We start from the raw sequence: 12,307 nt of genomic DNA on the forward strand, positions 1-12,307 counted from the left end.
CACTTGATATTTTAATATTACGTTTTTCTAGCCTGTGGTAGTGAGAGTACCAAAGTACGTTCTGAGTATAAGTTCCCTCAGCGAAGTAAAAATGGTACTTAGATATTAATTATTAGGCACTTAATTCTGTTCAGTATTTAAATTTTTCTTAACATTTCTAATTACTTATTCGTTCTTTCAAAGATAAGAATTTTGTGGCTTAAATAGCCCCATAAGAAAAAGTCCAAATGTGTTAAATCTGGCGACCTGGATGGTCATTTTTCCTCGAATCCATCTACCTGGAAATGCATCATTTAGGTAATCACGAACAAGTTTTCTTTGTATGTACCAGGGTTAGTTGTGTTGTTTTTTTTCCAAACAATGTTCATTAAATATAACTGAACACATTATGAAAGATAAACACTAATTGCAGTAAATATAAACTTTGTTTAGGAAATGAAACGACGATATAGACTATAGGTGGAAAAATTGAATTCTTATTGATATATCTTTATCTCAATCAGAAAATTAGAAGAGGATGAGAAGAAAATGATGTTTTACTAAATTGTTGTAATTATTAATTTCTATGAACTCCAAGGGCTTTTCAAACAACTTTGATCAATTTATTGAAATCTATACACTAAAAATCGAGATATTGGACTTCCATTTCTACAAATATTCCTTATTGTCCGTCGTAAATAATAATACTGAAGTTTCGTACACCTTTTGCTTCAAATAGACGTCGAGGACCTCTGGAATGGCCAGCTCGCTCGCCAGATTTGACACCTCTAGATTTTTTTTATGGGACTATTTGAAGTAAAATATGTACGAAACTGAACCTGCCTCAGTATTGGAGTTACGACAAACAATAACGAATATTTGCAGAAATATCGATGTTGTTTGAAAATGTTCGGTGTGAAATTTTCGACTGCTCTTGTGCCAAGAAGCTTAAGGCAACCATTTCCAGTATCTTCTCAATTGAACTCAATGTATTTATTCGATATATCAAGTTAAATGTTAATGTATTCAGGTAATTGTTAAATGTACCACCATTTTGTAGTAGCTAAAGATATTGAATTTATATTCTAGGGTGATAAAGTACTCGTCAGGAGCTTCAAAATGATGTACCACCCTTTCCATTTAATTTTTTTTCCAAGATGGCGCCCAGCAGCCATCTTGAAATGTTCATGTGTCAATTTTGTTTTAAATCATAGTATTCATTCATCAATTGCATTATCTTAAATTTCAATATTTTGAATTGATCCGTAATATGGAACTTTTGAAAACGTACTACTTGTTCTTCTTTTTTATATAAGCCACTGTTCTATAATAAATTGTCACTTTAGAAAAGAAGTAAAGCAGTACCTTGTATCTACAAGTTTTTTAATTATTAATAAATATCTTGTAAACGAATGACTAATATTGATGATTTAAGACTACAATATTGGTTTACGTAAGCTCTGCTTAGTAGTATTAATGCCAGTAAACACCTTTGTCTATTCAGCTATGTTCTTTAAAGATTCTATACAATTATATATTTAATTAACATAAAAAAAGTTAATATAAGAATTGAACTATTTATTATATTAAATAAAAATAAAATGTTCATAAAACTAACCGTCATACCCAATAAAAAAATCGCCACAAAAATGACACAAAACTCTTATCTAATCCGTATTAAATGCGACTTATCAAATTAATTAAAATTTGTTCATACCAAAACCTTATCTCACGATAAAAGTAGTTTAACATGTTAATCCTGGGCCGACTAAGTAAATCAATAATTCCATATATATATACATACACACACAAAATGAATTAAAGCGAATAATTTATAATAATACATTATTGTAATTATACTTTAACAATAATTAATGAGGGAAATACATAAGCCGCCACAACGTAATATTAATTAAACTAATTAATTATGATGTTAATTTATAGGCAACGACTTAATAACGGGATTATTAATGGGGAGGGGTGGGATTTAGGCTAGAGCAGTTACAAGTAGTTAAGGTGCTTTCATGATTAATAAACGTTAAGATCAGGTTGGATTATCATCAATAATAAAAATGATGTTTTTTCAGAGGGAGGCGTACTAGAGAACTGAGCGAGTCCCAAGATGGCACCATCAGCTTCCGGAGTTCCACTCAAAGCATTAACAATTCCGGAACTGGAACTTACGTGAAACTGAAAAGACACAATGCCACTAGACAAAAAGTGCGACATCCAGCCACGTTCGTGGCTGAAAGACCTAGAAAGAAAGCGGTTGACGAAAAGGTAAGTGTGGAAATCTATTATTATGTCTATTTATTCGTATTGTTTCATAGTATATTATCCATTCTTACATGTTGTAAGTAAAAAACGGATACAATATGTTCAGAATACATGCTGTAGATTTGTTTATAAATTAAGAAAATTTAATCATGTCTCAGAAAATATAAAAGAGTTGGGTTCCCTCAAGTGTGATAACTGGTATAATAATTTTAAAAACTAAATATGTGTCAACAACCGGTATATTTGTTTTAAAAAACTAATTTATAGGAAGGCTGTGCATAATCGCTCTTTACGAGATAAAAATTATTTAACAATGCCACAACGCTTCAGTTATAATTGTGTTAACTTATATAATAACTTACCTCTTAAATGTAAGCTATGCAATACTGGTTATTTAAGGTCTAATTACAAGAGGTATTTATTAGATGTGCAGTAGATTTTTAGAACTTTATATATTGCATTGTTATGATTGGTTAAAACTGTTTTATCCTCAGTGTTATCTCCTAAAAGCGTTCTACTGGACTTTCTCTGTTAACATTTAAAGATGGTGAACTTAATATCTGGCGAATTGGTTGAGTGGAAGAGTGGCCAAGAGGCGAAACTTCCCTATTCTTGTGCATATGATGTGAGCGTACATTTTCATATGTTTTTGCATTGTATGTACAAAGAAATACTTGAATAATGGCGTTATTTATTTTATTGTAGTTTTTGGTAATTAATTTATTTTCTCCCAAAAATAGAAGTAACACTTGAAAGAACTTTGTTGCGTGCCAAACCCTAATCTTTTATAATTTAGGCCGCAGATATTATTCGGCTAAATTTAACCCCGAATCCGGACTTTTCTACATTAATTCATTAGGTTCGCTTCGGAAAGAGACGCGGAGGCATTTTTATCTTCGCGTGATCGCCCCGAATAAATATGTGCGCGGAAAATCGTGTTTGAGCTTTTCAAGAATGCGTTCTCGATTTGCCTTAATTAACTTTGAGGTTTTTATTATATTAATAGATGAATAAAACCAGTTTTTGTAGAGGGTGTTCGAAAAATAGACGGAGATATTTTAATGGGATCATTCCTTGTAAAAAAATATGATAAAAAGTTTCTATAAACATAGGTCCGGAAATGCACAGTTTTCAAGATACAGGGTAAAATTTTTTTTTTTTAATTATTTTTTTATTAATACTAAAAAAATATTTACTCGCTTCTTTTGAAATTTAGCAGTATTACTTGTTGTATTAAGAGGCTCATTTAGCCCTAATTAGAATAAAATTATAAGGTCCCAATGTACGCCACTGCCTTTTTTCCAACTTTAATATTTATTTTTTGATTAAGCATTTAAAAGTACAATTTTTTTGCCTCTTGTATTTTTTTCATATCTCACTTCATTTTCGACAAAAAAAAATAAATACCGTTTTGAAGGGGGACCATTTCAATGACCACCTCGCTTTCCTGATTTAAATCCGATAAATAGATTTTAATCTATTAGATTTAGGACGGGAAATATATATATATTTGGGAGACACCTTAAAAGTCTGGTTTATGCTAGTCCCATACAAACAATAGAAAAGTTAACATTGTAAATGCTTGCGAAGAAGTGAGAAATAGACCTCGTCGAGTGAGAAGGTGTACAGAAATGGATGGTGGACATTTCCAACATTTGTTGTAGTTGTTGTTACACTAAAAAGCTCCTAGAAATGTTTTTGATTTTTTATCTTCCAAGGCACCTGTGATTTTTTTCTAAAAATTAATAAACCAGTTTTGTCCAGTGAACGAAGTATCAACAATTAAATTTGCAGCGCTAACCCCCACGATCCATCGTAGTGGACAAATAAACAAACATCGGACAAAATTATTTCTATACTCATTTACTAGTAAATATCGATATCGTAATGGCGTCGTTTCAAAAAACAAAAATTGACGGTAAGTAAATAAAATAATAAGTTATGTCGCTTTTTTTACACGTTCCTTGCAGTTTTTAATCTAGACTAAGGACACAAGCACTTGGGAATACAAATTTTTATTTGTCTTTAATTTTTCCTTTAGACATTTTTGGCGGCAAAACTTATTTAAGACCGAGGGAAGATAATGAAAAGCTTTTGGAATGCTTGGAAAAGCGATGACGATGATGATGCCTCAATTGAGCCACATGAAAAGAATTTTATGACCTATAGCTAACACAGTTTGTGAGGACATTAATTTATCATCTGCATATGATTCCGATGACGAGCCCTTAAGTGAAACTAGAAGGAAAGTTCTCTATAAGAAGCTTAAATGGTAAAAAATGGGTTCCTTTTTTTTCTCTCGAGATGTCAACTTTGCTGAACCTGAAAGACAAAAGTGGAAAATTGGGGATTACATGGATATGTATTTTGGAAATTCATATTTCAAAAAGATTTACAATTGCACAAATGTTAGATTTTACAAGACAAAGGTAAACCTATGCCGATGAAGAAGACCTTTTTTTGGAATTTCAATTATGATGTCTTGCCTAAAATTCCTCAAAACTGGGCTAAAATAACTGAGGTTAAGCTCAAATAAGTAGTATTGCTAGTACCATGACAAGTTTTAGATATTTTTAAATTAGAAGTAATTTGAAGGTAGTTATTGATGGAGATATTTTCGAAAATTAACGCGAATGGCTGATAAGATTTTTAAAATCTGCCCTCTTTTTGATAAGATAGATAGAATCCAGGGTGTAATCAAAAAACTAAAATATTTTGTAAAAAATTTTGTAAGCATTTTGTCCTGATGTTCATTTTATTGCACCTATTTTTGTTTTCTTTAAAAACAAAAAAATTAAGTAAATAAAAAATAAGACTTGTTTTTTATTCCAAAACCACCCCTAATCTGTAATTTCTTTTAAAATAGTGATTTGAAAAAGCTCGGGTCCCAGGATGTTATAGAAACTTTTTCTCATATTTTTTTACAAGGAATTACCTATTGAAATATCTCCGTCTATTTTTCGAACACCCTGTAGAGGGAAGGGGAGGAGGCATTTAGGCAGCTGTCCATACCCTTTTCCAGTTTCGAATTTCAATGAGTGACCGTAATTTTCTTGTCCATCGAGACCCAAATCTGCTATTGGCATGTCACTGATCCACGCAAAAAGTGGATAGTAAATCGGCTTTTTTTACTGAAATTTACTAGGAAAAGTGTCAAGTTCAACCTGGAATAAAATTAAAAACTACTTCAAAAGTCTATAACATTTAATGTCAAATTATGACCTTAAAAGCCCAAGGATAAGAAACGGGCTCAAAATGACGTTGAGTGCTTGGAATAAAATTTGAAAATTCTTCCAAAAGGCTGAAATAATAATGACTTCAAATACCTAAAAAAAATAAACCAAAATTTCAACCGCTATAAAGAAATTAGTTCAAATGCTTTAAATGCATGAAATAAAATTGGATATTAGTTTAAGACCCTGCAATAAAAATTACTTTACAAATCTAAAAGAAAGTAGTAAAGAAATAGAGATATATAAATGAGAATCCAATTTTTCCCTGTATTTTCTGTATCATGGTTTCATTTTATTTATAGTGTCTGGATTATCTGTAAATAGTGTTTTTCGCGGTTAGTTGATCTAATAATACCAGGCAATTATAATTTTTCCAATACCATTTTAACTGTTTCTCTTGGTATTTAAAGCCACAATTACTCACATGTTAGTAGAAAGTTTTAATTTTTTTTTGGTCATTTGGATTTTTTTTTTGGCAAAAACAAGACATTTTCATATAAATAATTAACAATCCAACTAGCGCCTTTGATCCACTAACCCACCGAAATAATTATTATTTTCCGGATATAATTTCCGTGTAAATCATCTCCTCCCTCTCCTTCTGAAAACAATCGCGAATTTAGTGATAAAATTAAAAATATAAAATTTAGCGCCAAGACATTACAGCAAACAAATATAAAGCAAAAAAAAAAAAAAACTAGGGGGTCCTACCTACTCTGCTTTATGCTTTAACTGTACTTACCAACAGTTTGTCCTGATAATTAGTCTTAGTAGAGGCAAGGGGAGAAAATTGTTAATAAATTAATTTATTGATTACTTAGCTTTATATATAAGTTTTGTTACCACACAAAAAAATTACACGTTATATAAATGATGATGGTTCCAGAAGTTCCAATATTTTAGGTGACAATGGATTTTTTTCGCAGAGTTTGATATTCGTCCAGGCATTTTTAGATAACTTATCTAACTACCGCGGTATTTGGACTGTTAAAGCCATTCTGGGCAGTTTTTCCTGGAATTGACTTTTGAGCTCATTTTCATAATTTTCCAGGTATTTAGTGTAATTTTTTCCAAGGAATTTGACATAATTTTTAAGTTTATTCCAGGCATTTGATATAATTTTTGTATGTTTTCCAGGGACTTGAAGCAAGTTTCCATATCTTTTGGACATTTGACTAGGAACAGTTTTTACCTCTATTCAAGGTATTTGAGCTTATTTTTATAATGCCAGAGCATTGAAAAAAATAATCTTTTCCAGGCTTTTTGAGTGTATTTTGATTTCGAATGCCTGGAAATTTTTTTCAATTACTTCAAATGCCTAAAAGAACCAACAAATAACTTTAAATTTCTGTAACAAATAGAACTGACAAAGCTTGAAAAAAATTACATATAAAAATTATTTCAAACGATTAAATGCATACACTTAAAAAACCGCTGCAAATGCCTACAATATACGAAAAATTATGTGAAAACCAACCATGAAATTTCAAATTGCTTCAAATACCTGAAAGACAACAGAATTATTCCAAATTTCCGGAATTATATCAAAAATTCATTCAAATGCCTGGAAAATATAAAAGAATTAGTAATTAATTTTATTCCAGGCATTTTTTCTTAATTATTGCAGGTTTTAACCTAAAATTTGATGATGGAAATTTCTTAATTTTTAACGACATAATTTTTAAGTTGATTCCAGGCATTTGATATAATTATTGTATGTCTTTCAGGAAACAATTTTTATGTTTTCCAGGGATTTGAAGCCATTTTTACTTTTTTCCCTGTACATGTTTTCTGGACACATTTGGATATTTCTTGTTATGCTATATTATAGGCAAGTTTTCATATCTTTTGGAGATTTGACTATGGACAGTTTCTACCTTTATTCAAGGTATTTGGGCTTATTTTTATAATACCAGAGCATTGAAAAAAAATAATTTATTCCGGGCTTATTGAGTGTATATTGAATTCGAATGCCTGGAAATTTTTTTCAATTACATTAAATGCCTGAAAGAACCAACAAATGACTTCAAATTTCTGTAACAAATAGAACTGACAAAACTTGAAAAAAATTAAAAATTATTCCTTGGAAGACATATAAAAATTATTTCAAATAATTAAATGCATACATTTAAAAAACCGCTGCAAGTGCCTACAATATACGAAAAATTATGTGAAAACCAACCATGACATTTTAAATTGCTTCAAATACCTGAAAAGCAAAAGAATTATTCCAAATTTCCGGAATTATATTAAAAATTCATTCAAGTGCCTGGAAAATATAAGAGGGTTAGCTATTAATTTTATTCCAGGCATTTTTTCTTAATTATTGCAGGTTTTAAGTTTTAACCTAAAATTTGATCATGGAAATTTCTTAATTTTTAACGATATAATTTTTAAGTTGATTTCAGGCATTTAATATAATTTTTGTATGTATTCCAGGAAACAATTTTTTATGTTTTCCAGGGATTTGAAGCCATTTTTACTTTTTTCCCTGTACATGTTTTCTGGACGCATTTGGACATTTCTTGTTATGCTATATTATAGGCAAGTTTCCATATCTTTTGGACGTTTGACTATGGACAGTTTTTACCTTTATTCAAGGTATTTGGGCTTATTTTTATAATACCAGAGCATTGAAAAAAAATAATTTTTTCCGGGCTTATTGAGTGTATTTTGATTTCAAATGCCTGGAAATTTTTTTGAATTACTTTAAAAGCCTGAAAGAACCAACAAATTATTTCAAATTTCTGTGACAAATAGAACTGACCAAACTTGAAAAAAATTAAAAATTATTCCTTGGAAGACATATAAAAATTACTTTAAAAGATTAAATGCATACATTTAAAAAAAACGCTGCAAATGCCTAGAATATACGAAAAATTATGTGAAAACCAACCATGAAATTTCAAATTGCTTCAAACACCTGAAAGACTACAGAATTATTGCAAATTTCCGGAATTGAATTAAAAATTCATTTAAATGCCTGGAAAATATAAAAAGGTTAGTTATTAATTTTATTCCAGGTATTTTTTTCTTAATTATTGCAGGTTTTAACCTAAAATTTGATGATGGAAATTTCTTAATTTTTAACGACATAATTTTTAAGTTGATTCCAGGCATTTGATATAATTTTTGTATGTCTTTCAGGAAACAATTTTTTATGTTTTCCAGGGATTTGAAGCCATTTTTGCTTTTTTCCCTGTACATGTTTTCTGGACACATTTGGACATTTCTTGTTATGCTATATTATAGGCAAGTTTCCATATCTTTTGGACGTTTGACTATGGACAGTTTTTACCTTTATTCAAGGTATTTGGGCTTATTTTTATAATACCAGAGCATTGAAAAAAAATAATTTTTTCCGGGCTTATTGAGTGTATTTTGATTTCAAATGCCTGGAAATTTTTTTGAATTACTTTAAAAGCCTGAAAGAACCAACAAATTATTTCAAATTTCTGTGACAAATAGAACTGACCAAACTTGAAAAAAATTAAAAATTATTCCTTGGAAGACATATAAAAATTACTTTAAAAGATTAAATGCATACATTTAAAAAAAACGCTGCAAATGCCTAGAATATACGAAAAATTATGTGAAAACCAACCATGAAATTTCAAATTGCTTCAAACACCTGAAAGACTACAGAATTATTGCAAATTTCCGGAATTGAATTAAAAATTCATTTAAATGCCTGGAAAATATAAAAAGGTTAGTTATTAATTTTATTCCAGGTATTTTTTTCTTAATTATTGCAGGTTTTAACCTAAAATTTGATGATGGAAATTTCTTAATTTTTAACGACATAATTTTTAAGTTGATTCCAGGCATTTGATATAATTTTTGTATGTCTTTCAGGAAACAATTTTTTATGTTTTCCAGGGATTTGAAGCCATTTTTGTTTTTTTCCCTGTACATGTTTTCTGAACACAATTGGACATTTCTTGTTACGCTATATTATAGGCAAGTTTCCATATCTTTTGGACGTTTGACTATGGACAGTTTCTATCTTTATTCAAGGTATTTTATCAAGTTTTGAAAAAAATCATCTTTTCCAGGCTTTTTGAGTGTATTTTAATTTCGAATGTCTGGAAATTTTTTTCAATTACTTCAAATGCCTGAAATAACCAACAAATGACTTCAAATTTCTGTAACAAATAGAACTGACAAAACTTGAAAAAAATTAAAAATTATTCCTTGGAAGACATATAAAAATTACTTTAAAAGATTAAATGCATACATTTAAAAAAAACGCTGCAAATGCCTAGAATATACGAAAAATTATGTGAAAACCAACCATGAAATTTCAAATTGCTTCAAATATCTGAAAGACAACAGAATTATTCCAAATTTCCGAAATTATATTAAAAATTCATTCAAATGCCTGGAAGATATAAAAGGGTTAGTTATTAATTTTATTCCAGGCATTTTTTCTTAATTATTGCAGGTTTTAACCTAAAATTTGATGGCATATAAAGCCACTTCATATTTTTCCAGATACGCCAACCTATTTATCAATTAACATGAACAATTCCATTGTCATCCTATCAAAATATAACTCGCAATTTATATAAATACGGTCAACTACATCTAATTAATCAGAAGTTGAACCTGGGTATATTTAGAATTAAATAAAAAAAAAATCAAAAATATCACTTTATTCATATTCTCCTCTACTTTTCACACTAAGATAGGGATATATTAATGATAATTCAATTTTTCCCTCTATTTTCTATATTATGGTTTAATTTTATTGATAGTGTATGGATCGTCTTGAAATAGTGTTTTTCAGGTTTATTTGGTCTATTTATACCTAAAAAATTTCACTTTATTCCCATTCTCCTCTACCTTTCAGACTGAGATAGAGATATATAAATGAAAATTTAATTTTTTTCTCTATTCTATACATCATGGTTTCATTTTATTGGTAGTGTCTGGATCATCTAGAAATAGTGCTTTTCGGGTTTACTTGGTATAACAACACCAGAAAAGTATCACTTTATTCTCATCCTTCTCTAATTTTCAGACTGAGATAAGGATATATAAATGAGAATACAATTTTTATCTCTATTTTATATATAATTGTTTTGTTTTATTGATAGTGTCCGAATCGTATGGGAATAGTGTTTTTCAGGCTAAATAGTCTAATTATACAAGAAAAATTCTTGATGCCGCTGTATTTTGTGCCTCGATAATGGCTCCTAGCTTATGTGCTCGTAACCCAGATTTAACATAATAAAATCAACTGCAATGAATTACAAAATTTTTCCATTAACCTATACAGACATTTTTCCACAAATGCAGAACACTCTCTGCTGATAATCTCCCACTGAAACTCAATTTTCCTCAGGACCGCACAAGAAGAATCAGCACTATCCCCGGGAGGTTTAACCGAAATTTAATTTAATAACTTTTCCCATTGCATATCCAAAATTGCACAGGGTCCCTCGGCACCAACGAGACCAAATTCTTCAGAAATGTTTCACGGCAATAACCACACTCCAAAACCCCTTTTCAATAAGACCCCTTTTCCGAGATAATGTAAAAGTTATCTCGAAGTGCTACGTGTCCAGGGACCGGAACGTTGCAACAGCAAAGAAAACGCGAAAAGATTTTCCACTAAAGGAAATTCTGACGTTGGGAAAATTACTTCAGTGGAAATCAAACTGAAAATCTGATTCGCTATTAAAATGATGTGATGTTATGAATGTGATTTTCTTGGGCCCTATGACCCTTTTTACCCCCGGACGTCGTCGTCGTCGTCGTCCTCGTCGGCGCCAGGGGGGGTTCGATGGTAAAACGGACGCTTGACGCCGCGACGCCAGCCGGGGGATCAGTATCGCGACGCTCCTTAAACCGACGTCATCGCTTTTGTCGAATTTTTATCCGGTTTACGTTACGCGAAAAACGAGCGCGCCAAAATTGTTTTTAAATATTATCACAAGAATTTTGTTTTAATGTGTTTTGTAGGTAATGTCGAGGCAGGTTAAAGGCAGATTGTTTAAACGAGAGTCTTTTGTAATAAAACGTGCGCTATATTTATTTAAATTATGCGTTTAATGTAATTCGGTTTAAATGTTGCTTTTCGCACTTAATTTTCTCAAAAGCCACTTATGATACTTCAATTAAATTAACTGTAATGGCTTAGAAAACATTCTCCTATTTTGGACGCGAGTTAATCCAAGCATCATTAAATTATCAACTATTAAACTTTACTGATAATGAATTTTATTACTGCGATATCAAAATCTATATCTATATTTCGATGTCCATATGTCACGTCGGACCTAATCGAATTTCATGTTATTCCTAAATATTTAATTTTCGTCAATGTTGACTTTTGTTCAGATTTACGGTTAAATTGCCTGGAAATCGGTTTATTTTACCTCGCACGGGAAAATTGAAAAAAAGCCATAAAACGATATTAAAAATGTGATTTTATGGATGTGAAATCGAGTTTGCGTTTGAAATTATTTATTTTAAACTTTCATCTGAAAAACATAATTTAATTCTTATGAGTAAAGACTAAATTTAATTACGAAGACGATAAATATGGAAGAAGTATTTTTAAAGTGAATGGTTGCACTAGTCTCTTGGTCCGATTTTACTTCAGCTTTTACTAATATATATAAAACACTTAAACTTAATTTAATAAGGCTACGGTACAACACTATTTCAAATAAATGCACTTTTAATTAAATTTTTTGTTTATTTATTAAATTATATACAAAGCGATGAAGGTCGCGAATTTTCAAACAAAAGCCGCCCTCACAAAAAATTTACCATTCAGTGAAAATTTGTTCGATTTTCCTCTAGTTTTT

General features: G+C 30.2%; 1 protein-coding gene across 2 annotated transcripts in view; it reads left to right on the forward strand.

The window, feature by feature from the left end:
- The window catches only part of LOC126744299 (pleckstrin homology domain-containing family G member 5), a 171,620-nt gene that overhangs the window by 57,363 nt on the left and 101,950 nt on the right, over nucleotides 1-12,307 (forward strand). For both annotated transcript variants that reach the window (XM_050451681.1, XM_050451680.1), the window contains one exon: nucleotides 2,067-2,259. Coding sequence is in view for 1 of the 2 variants with exons in the window: in XM_050451680.1 (XP_050307637.1) it covers nucleotides 2,067-2,259 (193 nt within the window). In the remaining variant the exon portion in view is untranslated. The remainder of the gene's footprint in view (nucleotides 1-2,066; nucleotides 2,260-12,307) is intronic.

The sequence above is a fragment of the Anthonomus grandis genome, chromosome 13 (assembly GCF_022605725.1).
Source record: "Anthonomus grandis grandis chromosome 13, icAntGran1.3, whole genome shotgun sequence".
Lineage (NCBI taxonomy): Eukaryota > Metazoa > Arthropoda > Insecta > Coleoptera > Curculionidae > Anthonomus > Anthonomus grandis.